General features: G+C 36.2%; 1 protein-coding gene across 2 annotated transcripts in view; it reads left to right on the top strand.

The window, feature by feature from the left end:
• Positions 1 to 18,557, top strand: part of GRM8 (glutamate metabotropic receptor 8) — a 306,821-nt gene that overhangs the window by 122,707 nt on the left and 165,557 nt on the right. For both annotated transcript variants that reach the window (XM_054280971.1, XM_054280962.1), the window contains exons 3-5: positions 12,461 to 12,596; positions 13,060 to 13,214; positions 14,146 to 14,283. In XM_054280971.1, coding sequence (XP_054136946.1) covers positions 12,461 to 12,596; positions 13,060 to 13,214; positions 14,146 to 14,283 — 429 coding nt within the window. The remainder of the gene's footprint in view (positions 1 to 12,460; positions 12,597 to 13,059; positions 13,215 to 14,145; positions 14,284 to 18,557) is intronic.

Below are 18,557 nucleotides of genomic sequence, written 5' to 3' on the forward strand. Positions count from 1 at the left end.
CTAATGATGATTTACTGTAGTACATGTAGTATTTGCATGAAAAGAGCTAGATCTGGAGTATTCTAATATTAAATCAGATCGAAATGAGCACTTGCAAGTTTTCATCATTTACTTGCAAGTAAAACATAGACAAGTGCTGCTCTGTGGAAAGGATTAAACTGTTGTCCAGCCATCCTCCTAGTGTTTGTTTTGTTTTCCATGTCTTAGGCCTTTCTTCCATTTGATAGCTACATTAGTAGAGGTATCTAGATTTCCCTTTTACTGTATTGTTAATTCTGAACAAAGTTGCAACCATTCATCTTATGTCACTTGGATGCATCTGAGCAGCTTGGATGGGGTTGAGTGAGATCCATATATTCTAGCTGAGACTTTCCAAGTTTGCACTAGGAGAGCAAAACCTCTTCTTCCCACTGGCTGCCATTCTTTCCAGGAGATTTTACATTAGCTGTGCACTTGCATGGAAAGAGCAGGTTTTTGCCTTTCTCCCTGCATGCATAGCAGCTTTCTTGCCATGTTTTTCTGACTTTGATGTTATGTAGAGCCTTTGTTCCTTTCATGATGTTAGTGAAAATGAAGCCATGTTTCCAGCATCTGAAAAAAGGATAGGTGGGGTTAAATCCTGCCTAGTACAACTATTATACTGCATAACATTTGATTCTGTTTCCTAGGCCTTTCCCACTAAGGCAAGTGCATCCCCACTGTTACAGAAATAATGATCTGTATCAGATAACTCGTCAGACCTCCTATCCAGAATCCTTAGTACATATCTGCTGTATCATTTACAAGGTAGGATTAATTCAGAAGATTAATTTGATATTTGAATCCTCAAACAAAAAAACCCAGATGTAATTAGATATTCAATAAAAGTAAACACTGCTGTATTTCTGCAATTTATTTTATATGTTTAGGTAGCTTTCCTGTCTGGCCATCCCAGAGCCTCTCTGGTAGCCACTGTCAGATCTCCTGGATGCCCTGCTTCACGCCCTATGCTCACTCCACAGTCAGACAAGGATCCCTTACCTTTTATATTTTGAGTGCCCAGTCACCTGGCAGTGACGCAGGTCCCCATGCCCTTTGTTGTGCAGAAGGCTGGCACCAGCTCAATGCCTCTTGCCTCAGGCTCCTGTCCCCCAGAGCTCAATGTGAAGCTCTCTCTGCAGCTGCTCACTGAGCCACCTGCACTGATGCATGTACATTGACCAAGAACAGGCAAGTATCTTTTCAGCATTTATTATACTCCAGAATTAAAAACATTCCATTGCTTTTACTCTTGTCCCAATGATTCTACATTGTTATTGCATGCCTTACATGCCTCTGTTCGGTTTGCAATCCCTCTCTGATTGCATGCATAGGTCTACTGAACACTTTCCAGTGGCTTCCTTCAGCTGTAAATTCTCATGCCTGTTGCAGCTGTCTGAGGATGTCTCCTGGTTAGTAATTTTTGTCCAAATGCTTTCTTTTTTTTTTTTTCTCTAGACTTTTATGAATTCAGTTAATCTTTTATCCCAACATGCTTCAGGTAATGCCGGTTAGCTGATCTGCTCACTCCTGGACTTCTTCTCAAGAGACATTTTACCACTTATTATTAAATGCAGAGATACAGAAGGCCCTTGCTATTAAATGCATAGAGACAGTGCAGCAAACTTTCTTAAATCTACAGGATCTGTGTGGCCAACTTGAATTCAGTTACATTTTAAAATTAAGGTAGATTCTGTAAGTTTATATATGTGGATGGCTGCAGAGCCACTAACTCCTTCATTTTACTGCTGTGTTACAGAAGAAGTATTACTGATTCTTAATATCACTATATTTTCAGTTGATGTAAAGAAACATAAAGACCTGAAGCAATAGAAAAGATTTAGCTTTATTCTCTCAATTTTTTATTACCTACGACGGTGAGAAGTCAGCAGATAAACTTCCTTAATATTTTTAGATCCTAATTGTGTTTTTACCCAAGTGTGCAGCTCTCAAAGAACTTTGAAGTCAGATAAATAGTTAGGTGCTAACATCAAAATGGATATATATAGATATGTGAATTTTGGAAATGTAACTCGTAGCCTAGATACTTAGCAAAATAAAGCCAGCCTTCCTAATTTTTTATATACCTTGATAACAAAACTTAATAATATAAAAGTTAGTGTGTTTGAAAGAATGAGGGAGGTGGATATCTGTTCACCTGTTTTGGTGAAAAAGGTGTAACCAGACAAAATTGTTTACAAACTGAAGTTAGAAACATCAAAAATTAAATGGATTAAGAGGGACTTTTTTCAGTAAAGAAGATTATAAACAATTTCAGAAAGTTCTATAGCAGTGTGGGCCACCCTTCATGCCTTAAAAAAATGCTTCTTTTTTAAACTATGTACACATCATGGAAACCATTTGTTCCAGACATTACAGGGTAGCGTTCTTTGACTCACTACATATGCAACCAATGAGATATTGTATTTCCATTATATTGAAGACTCTGATACTAAAAAGAAATTAAATATTGAAATTTGTTTTGTGAAATTTCAGAAATACACAGAGAAAAGAAAACATTTTTTTCTTAGGTATTTAATTGCTTTGACTCTATAGTGCTGACATACTATTTTGTACTGAAATAAAAAAAAAGAAACCTTGTAACAAACCCTCAAAACTATCCATGAAAAAATGCCATTTTATCTTAATGTTTTAATATTGCTAAAATTAGAAAGCCAACCACTAATTCATTGCATACTTTAAAATATTTTCAATCAAGTGCAACGCATCTAATTTTTAATGAACTTACCTTTCCAAAAGCTAAGCTAGACCTTTGAAAAATATTCTAGTCAGCCTTAAGTGGAAGAGGCCAAAGTAGATGGTGAAAATTTCCCTTACTCTTTTGGTGTAATTGATGAGCAGAGCTCCTCACATATGATGTTATCTCTAAGATAATTGTGGCTTAGAAGGAAACTTCAACTTGTTCCTGAATGGCTGAAGTCATCATGGTTCCTGATGAAAATTTCCATGGAAGAAGACAAAGCCTCTTGAGCACCAGGTTGCAAATGGGCACTTGAATGGTGTTAGCAAGGGCTTAACTTCAGTGCAGGCTCTGTAGAGATTTTATGCAGTAAACCCCATTTTATACCTGTGCATCAACATTTTGTTGTAGGAGACTGTGGATCTATATCATATTTGCTTTCTTGGCATTAGATTTACCTACAAGATTCCCCGTCAGAAGTGATCCCTTCTTGGTTTTCCTCAGAATTGTGTGTGTACAATTTCATATTGAGAAAAGAATTATCTTTTTGCAGTTTCAGAAATAGAATTAGATGACTGTTATTTTTTGAGACTATTTTTTTTTAATTTCCAAGTTGAGGCTTTTTTTGAATGTCACACTCAAACTCAAACATCCCTAGTCAAACTCAGACTTATCTTCATTAAAGTTAAGTAATTCTTTATATGCAAACCATTTTGATAGTTCAAATTACAAGAAAATAAATATTGGATGAATAGAGATAACCTTAACTAAATAACACATACTTAATTTTAAGAATAAATTCCTCAAAATGAATTTTTAGGTTTAAGGTTACAGAAATACATGAGGAAAGATAAAAATTGATTTTGCTACATATCTTCTTGAAGATAGCAAAAAGCAGAAGGGCTTTTTAATTTTTTTTTTTGAATACAGGAAAACTGGGACAATTTTATGATCACAAAGAAGAAGAATGTCTTCTCAAAAGCAGATCAAGAAGTTTCAGGAGGAGAACATTAATCACAGCTGCTATTTTTCTTCGAAGGCATGATTAAAAGTTGGGTTCCACAATTTCTGTTCAAAGGAGGTGACTGAGTACAATCCCTGAACACCACTATAGCATCCAAGGGAGATAGAGGATAGTAGCCTACTATTAAAATCAGACAACCCAGGACAACTTAACTGAAAACTGTCTTTTAAAACACCAGTAAAATATTTAAAATAAACAAGATGGAGAATGGAATAAAACCAGATAAACTAAAGAGGTCCCAGGGAGCAAAGTATCCTAAAAGAAGAAAGTTTATATTTATTTAGAAATAAATGTTTTAGGAAAATTCAGTCCTTCTTGTGGTGGACTTTATTTTCCTGATTAAACATATTTATAAAGAATGCTATAAGCTCCTGTGTCATCTTCACAATCTTCTATGAACTATTGTGGATTGTGACTTGGGACCTATACTTGGAGGTCAACTGATGATTTTTATGTCTGAACCTTCTCTACAATGTCTTTGAATTGGCTATTATCATCTCAACTACCCAGAATATCAAATTCAAATCTTTGCAATTAGTCAGGCCCATTAATATGGGGAAGTGTAGAGAAATGGAGGAAAGAATTAGGGCCATATTTAAGCAAATTTAATTTTAGAGGAAAATACTTTAGGTAACCATGTGCCAAGCTTTGAGTTTGTGCTATTTACTTTTATATAAATCTGCATTGATATCACTTTAAAAGCATAATTTGAAAATATTTTAGAATTGGTCAAATTCCTTTTCGTAACATAGGTTCTCCAGAACTTTAGAAAAGAAAAAAACAACAAACCCAAAACATAGAGGGTCTCCTTTCCTCATTAAGGCTGTAACTGGCATGTAGCCAGAAAACAGAAAATAACAGTGTATTTATTTTTTTGTATTATGCCTCTACAAGTTCTAAATCTGCAAGTAGCAAGAACAATGCTTCCCCAGAGGGAAATATCTATATCCACTGTGATGATAAAAACACATAGCTCTGAAAGCATTGCAACAGCTGACCAGTAAATGTAAGTGGAAGCCTATTTCAATTACACTGTTTTGGAATTTGACTGGGCATCCCATATCCTTTATGAAGTAATTATCTATGGAGTCACTGTGGAGCGGAAACATTCTCACAACCTCCCAGGGTTCATTCTTTTCAGAATTTTTTTTGAGTGGCTGGGTGATTTTACCCATTCATAAGCATCTCCACTACAGATTTTTCTTTTAGCCTTTCACTTTCAAGGCTGTGAAAGTTGGCTTTCGTCTACACAAATGGCACTAAAAATCAAAGGATAAAAAATGTGTTGTTTGTAGGTTGGGTTTTTTTTTTCTCAAATCTGAAAAAAAAAATCTATAGGTCTGCAAATGGTGGGAATATTCTTTGCAGTTATTTTCCATCAGATGCTGGTGTTAAGAATCTGTAGTGCTACATTTAGAACTGTTTCTTCTGGGAGAAGAAAAAAAATGTAAATGGAAAGAGAGTGTTTTACTTTTCAGAATGGAAGTGCGAAATAGCAGATCTCTGCCGTTTCATGTCACCTCAGAAACTGACTCTGATGACTGAAACCAGTAGCCAGTGGTCTCATGTAGGAGCAGAGCTGGATTATTCTCACCTTTTCTATTTTAGAATTAGCATCTGCTTGGACCTCAGTGTAAGGATCTGTGTGAGCACATGTGCTTGTGAAATATGCATGGCTGGGTGCCTGTGAGTACATGCAGGAATGTGAAACACAGGTTCAAAAGGAATGGGTGAGTTGTATTCATCAGAATGTAGTGTGTTCATTCATGCTCTTGCTTAATGCTTTCTAAATTTTGTTTTTTGCAAAAAAATTAATAAATGTAAGACCCAGCAATAAACCCTTTGCTAAAAATCCTTTTCTGAAACACTAATACAAAAAGGGAGACTTTGATCTCTTAACAGCTGTTAGTTTTGAGTAGAAAAACTTGTAATTGTACCTGCTGTGTTAGTGAAAAAGCACCACCAACCTGCATGTGCAATAAAACAAATCTTTGTCATAAATATTAAGGGATTTTGAGGAGATGCAGTTTTACTTAAGTGAAGGAAATAAGATACCAATATATGAGTTTGAAATGCAGAATATATTTGTCTGTTCAAAGGTTGTAAAAAAAATCTCTCATCCTCCATTATATTGAAGTGTGCTGGATATTAAGTGCCACTTTTATCAATTCAGAATAAATTCCTGTTTATGTTACTTTGTAAAAAAATTATTTTATTACTATTATCTTGCATCAAAAAGTATTGCCACTGTTGGCTGAAGAATTGACTGCCTTAGCAGAAATAAGTCAGTGAATTTTTTGCTGAGATATTTGGTGATCTTCTGGGGAAATGAGAAGAGTTTGGTTTATTTCTGTAGCACAGGTAGTTTGTGACTGCAACAAAAGAGGTGCACTGGAATGGGATTTTACTTAACCAGATTTGGATGTGAATAGCAGGCAAGATGCCACGGCATTGGCTTTGGGGAAACCACAGAGCATGCTGAATGCTCAGGTTCTTACCCTTTAAGCTAAATTACCCTGAAGTCTGCACAGTGGCATCAGTGAGAGTATCATTTCTTGGGGCAGTTAAATAAAGGTAGCTCTGGATAAAATGCATGGCTGCATTCAGACGTACCAGCAACAGCACTTTGGCATTAAGGAAACATTTAATTTTGAATTATTGCTTGAGAAATTTTATCTTCAACTTGTAATTATATCTTCCTAGGTGTTACTCCCTGTTGGCTCACACTCTAGAAAATTATTCTTAAGGGAATCTAGGGGCAGGCAAGAGGATGGCAGGTTGGTTTTAGTATAAATAATAATTGCTAGAAGTGACTGATTATCAACACCAGTAAAAGTCCCATACAGAGCAATCAGTTACCTTTTCTTTAACATTCTGATTTCTTACCATCCAAGTTTGAGGAATAATGAACTCTTGGCTTAAAAAAAAAATCTTGATAGATTCACTAAGTGGCATAAATATTCTGATTTTTGTCAACAGAACTAGAGTTTGGACCATCTTGTTGTTTTTAAGTATCTTAATTAATCTTCATATTGATCTAGGTTCCTGGCAATTGGAACAGTCTTTCAATATAACTGGGTCTAGATTTTCCAGACTTTCAATATAACCAGTGGAAGGACTGGAAGAGGAGGAGAAATGCACTTGTGTGTTTTTCCTTATGTTCTTCTGTGTCATGTCCTGTTGTCAGAAATGTTCAGTATTCCATCAGACAGAGGCTCTGTCTGCCTGCAGCAGCACTCTGTGGGTCTCAAAGGAGTTTCCTGCTGGGGATTCTCCTGAGTCTCTGACATCTGTTCCTCTACTTGGAAAAGGAACTTTTCTGCCTTCATATATTTCTGTAATGTGTTCTGGAAACTTTCCACAGACCTACAGTAAAATTTTGTTGGCCTAATGACCAGTGACCTATAACTCATAGTAAAAAAAGGACATGTGTACTTGGAGGCAGCTGAGAAATTCCTGCCAGGTAGGACTGGATCCCAGATATGGCCTGGCTATTTGTCTTGAGCTTTTTCAGGAACAATGTGATTTGTGATGAAGCTCTCATAAATAATTGACTTGCAGTGCTGTGTACTGAGTCAGGTGAAGTACACCTCCTTATGCTAACAAATAGATTGTCAAAGTGCACAGGTTCATCCCTTCCCTATTACAATGGTAAGGCTATTTATATTTATGTGGAGAAATAGTTTAGAGGGTAAAATGGTTCTGAGTAATATGATTGAGGTCCCAGCACTGATCACTTGAACTAAAACCTGTTTTCAGCTTTCTCAGTACAAAACCAGGGACCATTCTTACATAACCTACTTGGCTGATCCATAAGGTAGTGCTGAATCCTAGCTAGGGTGAGAGACAATTCAGCCTTGTTATTTTCATTGAGCTTCACGATTCAGTCTTTTTTTTTAGGAAATTAATTTGTTTGTGCAAATTTTCTACCAAGTCTACTTGCTATTTTCCAAATGCACTTGCAAGGTCTTCTGACACACTCATATAGTTGAGTATGTAATGGTTTACAATTAGCACAGCATCTTGACTTCAAAGCCCACACAGGCAAAAGTCAGTATTTAAGATTATAAATATTATTATGTTTACCTACTAAAATTATGTGGGTACTTCCTATCCATTCTTTTTTCCATTTGTCTCATTGTTGTGAGACCACCAAAAAAGGGTTATTTATCCACTGTACTGACAATATCTTCAAATATGTCACCTTTTTTTCTTTAGCTTTGGTTATGTTTGTTTCTTTAGTGATAACCTGTGTTCCCACAAGCTGTGTTATACAGAGTACCTGTAAGCAAAGCAAGCCTAGCCTGGAACAATTTTTTTAAGATGTGATTTTATCTCAACATAGGTAAAAGTGTGTCGCTGTAGACCAGGCCTGGTTACCAGGTCTGTTTTTAAAAGCACATGAATTTCCAGCTGTGACCATGGTGTGGAGTGGCTGGACTGAGCCCCTTATCAGGAATAAGACAGCTCCTGCCTTGAGCCTGATTTCCAGCTCCCACCTCTGCTCTGCCTCTCTTTATCATCCCCTTGCCCCAGGTGCTGGCTATGGCACTTCATAGCTGCTGGACAGAAGACAAATGGATACTTGTCAGCACTGACACACGGTAGTTCATATCGACTGTTTTATTCCTCCAATCAAGCTCTGGGCTGGCTGAGGACAACCTTGGCTTTACAAGTCTGAAAACAGGTGAAAGAGGGTTAGCAGAGGGTTAGCAGAGTTTAGTGAAGGCTTTATTTTCCTCCACTTCAGCAAAAGAGCTACTTTCCTTCAGTGCCCTCTTAATGTCTTTGAAATGTGTGATAGATGCAAAATGTTAATTTCACCTGTCATATGTGAATTAGGGAATAGATACCATGGCAGTGGGTACAATTACTGATGCCTGTTTGTAGTAGCTACCTGAAATTAGTCTGTCTGGCTCTCTCCCTTCTTTTCCTCAGTAACTTTAGTGCAGCACTCTCTGAAGCCTCATCATAGGTCCTTTTAATTGATGTGGCTTAAACATATAATTTTCTTTTCAGTAAGAGGAAAGTTAGCTCTCATTTCCTTATACAAATGCATTATTTATCATCATTTTAGCCAAGGGAAATTAAGACCAATGCATTTTCTTTTAAAGTACATCCCCAGACAATGAAGGATCTTAGAAACTAGCAACAGAGACAAGCAGTCATCATGCCAAGTCAGTCAGAAATGCTGATGGAGTGAAATACAATTTGTTCTTAAAATTCAGAGCCATAAAGTCTCTTGAGACCTTAGATGTCTGAACCATCTGCCCTTTGGCACCTCTGCAGCAAGTGGTAAATCCATTGGTATCATGTATGAGACATCTGTTCTCAAGCCCTATTTATTCTTGGTTTGGGGAAATCTCTCTTTTGTTCACGCTCCACAAGATTAATCCTAACTACTGGCCTTAAACTTGTCCTGTTAGTACCTCTGCAACCTATTTTGGAGGAATAATTATTCCTTATTTAGTTTGTTGGCTCACAGGAATCCTTTTCCAAGGCTTATCTCTCTCTGTGTCTGGGCACTTAGCCCAGGCTGTAGATTTCAAAGGCAGCAGGGTGCCAAGAGGTTAGACACTGTAACATTGTGAATACCTTTGTGGTTCCAGCAATTCATCATTAGCTGAAAATTGATATCCTGGTTTTTTTTTGAGCAACAGTTGTATATGCCATATATAGATAGGGATGTATACAAAGTGTTTTGTGAGTGGGAGATAGCCTTCCCAATTAATTGTAAATGTAGCAACGAGGATGAAATGCGTTTTATTTTGTTCTTGGTCGTACTTAACACATTCTTCAATGCAGAGATGCCAAGATACACAGTACAGTCATGACTGAACTTGCTGCTGCAATGATGGAATGATGTTTCTTCTACACTATTTTCACTGAAAATAGCCTTTTTAGATACTGCAGTTCCTCATTGCTTGATATCCATTTCACAAATATTGTAGATGGTTGTACCTAGTTTATTATATACATGCATTCTGTAATATTTGCATTTGACTTTTATGTGGGTAGAATGATTTTCTTTTCCTTAAGGGCCATTGCATGAGTAGAAGTAGTTGAAAAATGCACTTACAAAATGTATGAGGTAAAAAATTATTCCTTTATATCATTTTTAGGATCTGTTTTACTTTTTGTGCTGAATGACTTCGGGGACAGCTGAGAGCTTGGCATTTTTTTTTGAGCATTTCTTTTTTTGACAGTGAATTGCTGATTGTTACATTTACAGGATATCTTCTAAATATTTCTCTTACATTTCAGCCCCGGCACTTAAGAAAGAAAGTAAAGGACTTTGAAGTGTCTATCACTACAGCCTAATATCTGCTTAGATAATTGGTTTAAGCTTTTCGCAGTAAAGTGTCCATTTTTCATTGCTGGACTTTCAAAAATACCTGGTAAATATAAGGATCATCTGCTATAAAGGCTTGTTATTGGCAAATTAGTTTTCCATCATGGCGAGACAGGATATTTGTAAAAATGTGAAGAAATTTGTTGCCATAAAAAGGTTCTATATTCCATTTCATAGCATATAAGAGTAAATTATTTATGTTATATTTTTGCGCTACTTATGGATGATAAGGACCTACATACAAACAACTTTTGTTAGAAAAGGTATTCTGACTTGCAAATAATTTTTCTTGCATGTAAAGCAGAGAAGAATTCAGGACAAGCCTGCACTATAGAATGAATTTCTCAATCAAATAAAAATAATAATTAAATATCCCAAGTAATTGATGCATAACTGAAAAGGTGATATGCTTGCCTGTGACTAAAACTGGTTGATGAAATTTGAGAGTTGTTGTTTTTACACTGGCAGTTGATAAACTCCATGCTTCATTTATGTCATGTCCAAACTTGATTCAAGTTTAGAATTTGCCTTTTCAGAGAGCTACTGAAGTTAATGAGATTCTGTAAAGGCAGCACAAAATCTGGTAATGAATTCCCAGCATTTAAAAAATATTACATAGAATAGAATAGCATAGCATAGCATAGAATAGCATAGCATAGCATAGCATAGCATAGAATAGAATAGAATAGAATAGAATAGAATAGAATAGAATAGAATAGAATATTTCAGTTGGAAGGGACCTGTGATGACCATGTAATCCAACTGCCTGACCAAATCAAGGCTGATCAAAAAGTTAAAGCAGGTCTTAAAGTGCTTTGTCCTAGTGCGTCTTAATTACTGACAGATTTGGGACAATTTTGAACCATTCCTTCTCATTTTTTGAATAAAATAAGAAAATTACCTTCAGACATACCTTTATTTTGTTTCATATGCTTAAAGATTAAATACACTAAGCTTAAGAAAGCTTACACAAGGGACCTTGGTAACAACTTCATATTAATCTGCACGCCAAGCTTCACCTGGCTGGACCCATGTTTGTGTTCAAATCCTACCACTGAAGGTGTTCATCAACCTAATTTGTGAAGTACTTTGGAAAAACAGAATTCTAACATTTTGATAGGAGGAACAAGATGGATGAGAATGTTGGAAAGCCTCCCCATACACAACACAGCCGTCTAACTGTGACTTTAGTTGACTAACTGCATTTAATGCAAAGAAACATATGCGTCTCAAATGATCTTATACATCAGAAGATAAATACCAGCACTCATTAAAAATAGAGTACCTCTTTTAAAACTCATTAAAAATAGAACATCTCTTTTAAAACACATTCTTATTCACACTGAAAACAATCTTCAGTGTAGAAGTATTTAGATATAGGGGTACAAAATGTACAATTTGCTTGCTTTTGTCTAGTAACATGTTACTTTTGGCCAGAGTTAAATATTTTCTCATTTTCTTAATTTTCTGGGTTTATTAGTGATTAGATTCCCCCCAAATAGGCTCTTATGGTTGGAATAACAAATAACAATCAGAAAGATCACCTATGTTCTTGGAAACTGGTAGCAATATGGACTCAGTGATTCATGAAAAAGGCTTAAGAAATTTTTCTCTTGCATGCTGAAAGGCAGATAACAGTGTTGTAATTGGAGAGTAGAGATTCCCCTGAACTGGTCTGTGAAAGCTATAAGGAATCACTAAGTTTCTGTAGAAATCAACCCTTTTTACTTGACAGGTAAAATTCAAAGATTTCAATCAGCACCCTCTGTCAGGAAGAAATATAATCTCTGAGTTTGTGTTAATTTGCTGATTAGTAATTTAGAATATTCAATGACAGCTTCTTAAATAATTAAGGCAACTCATTTAAGAATGTCATAATAACAGTTAAAAGTAATCTTTATATATTCTCTGCTACATACTTTCTGCTGACAAAGCAGAGGTGTGTGACAGTTCCTGATACCAAAGAGACACATCATGAACACAAGGTGGCTGTAAAACTGTGGATCCATGGCTAATGCAGTGCTGTGGCAAGGCTGGGTTCTCAGTTGCCATGGATTAGGTAGGTCTGGGGAGCTTGGTCCAGCTGAGCCTGTGTGGTGCTCGACAACATCGCTCAGAATGTTGTTGAAAAAAGTACTTAAAATATAAAGTAGCAGGTAATTGTCTTATACTCTTTAATGCAGCATTAAGTATGTAAGCCTGTACAAAACGTTTTGAAACACATAGATAATGTTACTTTTGACTGAGCTGTTGTATCTCAGATTAGCACCTCACTTTGTCTGCTTGCCTGGTTGGCTAAGAATTTTTTGAAGTGTGGATATTAACTGTGTTAAAATTCTTGTTTTATCCTTTTAATTTTTCCTAGGAGGTGTTTGCATTGCTCAGTCACTGAAAATCCCTCGGGAACCAAGACCAGGAGAATTTGAAAAGATCATTAAGCGCTTGTTGGAAACTCCAAATGCTCGAGCGGTGATCATGTTCGCGAACGAAGATGATATTAGGTGCCTGTTTCCTAATTTTGTGTTTTGAAGATGTTCCTCTTCACAAAGATGCTTGGTTGGCTGGTAGAAAATAGACTAACAAAAAAGTTTCAGGTTCAATACTATGTAAAAATTCTTGAAAATCTGATGATAAGAAATGGAGTTGTAATTATAGAGTGAGCTGGTCCTTTATTCTGTGTAGTTCCAGACTTCTCCTACCTCCTAGGAGTGCAGTGCCAATATATAGTTATTTGGCAACTGAAAAGGAAGAAACCAATAAGAATGCTAGAAAAATATGGCTAAAGATTAAACAAATTGTGTATTACTGTATTTTGAGTTCATTACAACTGTTGTTGAGTATGCCTTAGACTGTGAAAATAATAGATTAATTAATTACTGTAAGCCTATGCATAGCCAAAATGAATGCTGGGTTTCTCAAGTTCTCATATGGAATTTGTTTAATTGGTCATTTGTTTGTTTTCAGGAGAGTACTGGAAGCAGCCAAAAAAGCGAATCAGTCTGGACATTTCCTCTGGATTGGCTCAGACAGCTGGGGGTCAAAAATTTCACCAGTCCAGCAACAGGAGGAGATTGCTGAAGGAGCAGTAACCATTCTACCCAAAAGAACATCCATAGATGGTAAGATGAATGTGGCACAAACCTTTCATTTTCTGTCAAAGTTCAAGTACTTTGGATATTTTTTAAAATAATCTAAAAATCATGTTGTCATTGATTACAGGGAATTCAGGAAAATCTTTCCAAGCAAGGTACCTGAGTTTGCCTGATACGACAATAATTTAATATATCTGTTGAGATGAGGAGATGCAGAATCTGCAATTAGGCAGTCTTGTAATTGTCTAATAATGGTGATACTTGGAGTTGAGAGCTTCTTAACCATAGCTTAGTCATTCTTTGGGACAAATACAGAGAGTATTGTACGAATGATAATGAATCAGATTATTCTCTGGGGAGGAGATTGATCTGTGCCCCGCTTTCCACTCCTAAACTTTAAGAAGTTACCGTATTAAGAAAGATTCTTACCTGGTGGATGAAGTAGAAGTTGGTTTGCAGTACCTTATTCCTGTGAGTGTACTTGATATAGTAACATCTATACTGGTCTGGCTAAGTGTGCTAAACTGGTAATTGGTTAGGAAAAATGAACACTATTGATATTACATAGAGAATTTAGCCACAGGAAAATATTTGTGAGGAGCTAATCCAGATGGGATACATTAATCATGATTTCATTATGACAGCTTTGCAGGGAATAAGGCTGGTGATCACCAGGTTTAAGTAAGAATCTTTAGTTTCCCAACTTGTGTCAGTAACTATATAAATAGAAGCAGAATTATAGGTGTCCTTGATGTCTCCTGGCTCAACAAAGAGCTACCCCATGATTTTATGTGGCCTTGAAATGAAGTCTAATCCTTAAATGCGACTGTGCTCATAAAATAGTTTGTATCGAAAGCTTTTTCTTGTTCTTATAGTTATAAAAAATCTGTTATTGAGTTTAAATTTATATTTTTTATGTATCATATTTTAACGCTTCTTTCATTTTTCTTCAATTTAGGATTTGATAGATATTTTCGGAGCAGAACACTTGCTAACAATCGAAGAAATGTCTGGTTTGCAGAATTTTGGGAGGAGAATTTTGGATGCAAGTTAGGATCACATGGAAAAAGAAATAGCAATATCAAGAAATGCACAGGTAACTGTGAAAGTAAAACATTATCTGTAAATTTTTTATAGGAGTGACAGAAAGGAGCTGCTTTCTTTTTGTCACTTTTCTGTCTCCCTTCAGTTCTCCAATGCATATTGCTGAGTTGTAAGAAAAGTATGACTTCTTTTAACCTGAAGAAAAAATTCATGAACAATGTATGAGAAATTTAGTAGTTAATTTGCACAAATACAATGATGGTACAGATTTTATTTAAGACCAGTGCAAGTGGTTCAATTCCATTTATGTTTTCAATGACCTCCTCTATCACCCTATCTGTAGTTGTCAATATGATTTTTTTTAGCAAGTGTGTGCATCATGGTAATTTTCATATTGTTAACCCTAAAGTATTTACAGTGAAAATTACATTTATGTTTAAACTATTGAGGTCTTGATGATAGGTCAAGTCTTGAACTCCTTATTTAGTTTACAAACTGTGTTTGAGGATGAAAATAAAAGCAAATCAATATGTTCTTATTACTTGTCCCCATGTGCAAAAGAAAGATCCTATTATACTATAAAGCTGGAAGGCTCTAAAAAGTTTGAGCAAAAACTTGAAGTAATTGTCACTAGTTTTTGTAAACGTGCTTGCTCAGGCATCATACCCAGATGCAATTGTCATGACACCTAATACAGCAGACACATCAGCAGCTGGCTTTGATCTTCTCAACAAAGATGTTGCTTTCTTGGTGTTACTTGAAAAGTTTATAACGAGAATGTTACTTTCTGTGGCTACAGCAGATTGATTATGTTACTTTTTGGGTAGACATTTTTACCTAATATCAGGGCTCCTTGTGTCATTTCCTTAATTACTGCCACCACTCCCAGCATTGCTGGCTGTGACCATCATCTCTGAGTAGTGCCAGCAGCACTACACAGTTTTGCTTCGCTACATACATAAGTTGTCTGTGATGTGCCTTGATTTTCCTGGCAGTCTCTTCTTTCACCAAAAAATATTTTCCCCATGGAACATTAACTTTTTTTTTCACTTGCTGTCCCAAGATTTCTGGCTGCTTGCTGACACTTTCATGTAGCTTTTGTTATAGGGGTGCGCTTCCAAGCTTTCTGCATGCCAGCACCCCACTTCTTTTGGGCTTGTCACACAGAAGCACTTTGAAGTCTCCAAGAACATGGATTCCTGCACTTTCTGCAGCATCAGATTTATTGTATGTGTATTGTGCCATCAATTCAAACACTTACTGCACTGGGCTTCACAAGTCACAGATACAACTCACACAGAAATATCAGAGCCATGCATTCCCTCTGTCATTTCAGCAAAGCCTTGTCTTCTGCCTTTTACCACATATTTCACAAAAAAAATGGGTAATATTCAGTTCCTCACTGAGCTAAATGATAGCTCATTACTCTAATCCTTTACTCCTTGACCTTGATTCATATAGCAGTAAATCACGGCTGGATAGTTACCCACATGTGGAAAGGGATTATTTTGTTATTGCTATTTTAAGTGGATGATAATAGGTCAGTTTTTTAAGTTCTTCAGGTGGAATGACTGGTGTATGTGTTGTAGTTTAGGAAGCTCTAAATGGTACCACAGATGGTTGTATGACTTATCTCAGCCTCATCTGTCAAATTGAATTACCAAAAGTAGTGTGTGAAATGCATAGGCTGTATCTTGATCCAAAATAATTTCTGATTTGAAACAGATATCTTTATATTTTATGGAAAAAAAATCCTGTATTTTCTTTGAACCTGAAAATAGAAAGAAAATATATTTCTTGTGCGAAGAAAGTTAACATGGTGCTAAGTGATGGGAGATAGACATGGGAGGTCTCATATGGCAGTTACATGTGCATTTTAACCAGCAGGGAAAAAACAATGAATTATTCTGCAAAATACCTATGAGTGATAGGACTCTTGACTAAAACCATTTAAAAGTGGCTTGCCACAATAGAAGTTGTCCTCACTCAAACAGAAGCAGATCTGACACAAAGTGGCAATTGATCATGATCCCTATGCTTATCTAACTCAAATTTAAAGTGTTGAATAACAAAGGTACCCAAAATATGGTAATTTTAAGTAAACTAAATCAAGAGGTGGTGGTGGTGGTAGTAAGTTCAAAATAAACCTCCTGTGATTTAAGGAATATTATAGGTAGAGAATGGGGGAATGACCTCCAGCCCAATTTAGACTCAGAGAATTGCAAATTCTCTTGGCACACCCCATTCATTTGTCAGGGCCTCTCATGCACAAAAGAGAGGCAACAATGAAATCCTGTCTGGTTCTTCACAGTCCCGAGAACAGTTCTGTGTGTACTATGATCTTCTATGTCTGCTAAAAATTAGTGTCCCACCCATGAATTTATCTTTATCTTTTCCTTGAGAGTCCAATGCATTCCTCATGGCCAGATCTGCTCTGAAATAATGGTGGTAAGTGAAAAAAAAGAATGATTTTCCGATTTTTCCAAATTTTAATAAGAATATAAGAGCTGTTACATTTAGTTGTTTATAACTTTGTATTGAAAACCTTGAACTTCTTATGGCCTTTCCCCATTGCCATTTTTCCTTGCAGTGAGCTTTCTCTGATATTTTATGTGTAGCATCTCAGTCCTGATTTTCAGCTCAATTCTTTAAAGGCATGTGCAGGTGGCCAAGCATAGGAACAGGTTGCCCACAGAGGTTGTGGAGTCTCCCTCAGTGGGGATATTCAATAACTGTCTGGATGCAGTTCTGTGCCACGTGCTCTGGGATGACCCTGCTTGAGCAGGGAGGTTGGACCAGATACCCACTGGGGTCCCCTCCAACCTGACCCATTCTGGGATTCTGTGCTTCTGTATTCCCATCTCTAGTTCAAAACTTGAAGACTAAACGTAAAAACATAATTTATTCTAATTTTCCTGTATTTTTATCTGTGCACTGCAGAAAACAAGATTCTCTTTGTGTTTTGCCCATGAGTTCAATTTGTAAGTCATGTCGCTGTCTCTATAAGAGTTGAAGATGTGTCTGGATGTGGCACTTTGGGATATGGTTTAGGGGTGATTATGGTGGTACCAGGTTGACAGTTGGTCTAGATGATCCTGAAGGTCTCTTCCAACCTTGATGACTCTGTGATTCTGTGGTGTTGTGTTGTCAGTAGGCAGTAGTACACTGAAAGAAATCCAAAAGCTTAAAATACAGGCACATTCCAAAAATCTCTCTCTCCAATGATATCAAAAGGCAGTTATAGGTAAATTTTTCTCAGACTTGAGATGTATTTTATTATGCCTTTCTGTTTATCTTACTTAGGAGGTACTTGACTACTTTTCTCATATAACATTTTTAATTCCCAACAACAAAACTGATATCCCTGTTCTCTATTTAGTCAAGTTATTCAAAGCTATAAATTTTTGCTGCCTGCAGTGAGGATGCTACTGGTCTAATCCAATTTCAAGCATTTTTTTTCCCTATGAAGATACTAGAAAATGCTTAATAGTGAGAAACCTTTCTCTCTTTTATTTTCCACGTAAAATCAAGAGTCTTTTAAGCACTGGAAGTATGAAAGGAATTTATCTTCCTTTAAGGTTAAGAATTACACAGGGGCATAAGCCTTCTTACCTTTTCTTTTCTTAGACATTACTGACTATTGCCATCTAGCATTGTAATAACTTGAACAGTTTATTTGAGTTTTGAAATCCTGTTTATTTGTGGTTGCTGTTTCTTCTTATTCCTATAAGAATTTGTGCTCTGGAGATAAGTAAAGTAATAAGTTTCTTTTGAATTTTCCCATTTGTTTCTTTTCTGATTTTTTGCCATGTTACAGAAAGCAATGATTCACCTAAGCTTTGAAAAAGTAATTTTTTTGCCACTATTGATTTGAAGCTAGCTCTCTGTGTTTCTGAATGTGAATGTACATTAATCAAATCCTCAATATTAGAATAGTTCATTGAAAAATATTAGGGATTTCTTGTTCTGACTTTTCTGGAATTAAAAAATATCAAATTGCTCATTAACTTAGTAAGCATGAAACAATAATTCAATGACTACCCTTTAACTATTTTACTTGGGAAAGAAGAAAGGCCTTTGCAGAGGAAACTCATTCATCTTACTACAACAAAATGGAAAAGAAAGGAGCACTACCAAGATTAAACCATATGTAGAGGTTACAAGAAGCTTTACTTTACATATTTATTCAAGGTGTAGGTTTTCTATATTCACTGAAAAAATTTTTAGTGAGACATGATCCTTTCAGGGGTCTTCAGTAATCTTTTTCTAGCTGGGTGCTCTGTGGGGAGGAGAAGTGAGGAGATGGAAAGGTTTTCACTCATCCCT

Source organism: Melozone crissalis, unplaced genomic scaffold (assembly GCF_028551555.1).
Source record: "Melozone crissalis strain CALT ecotype California unplaced genomic scaffold, PUWL_Pcris_2 ptg000004l_1, whole genome shotgun sequence".
In the NCBI taxonomy this organism is placed as follows: Eukaryota; Metazoa; Chordata; class Aves; order Passeriformes; family Passerellidae; genus Melozone; species Melozone crissalis.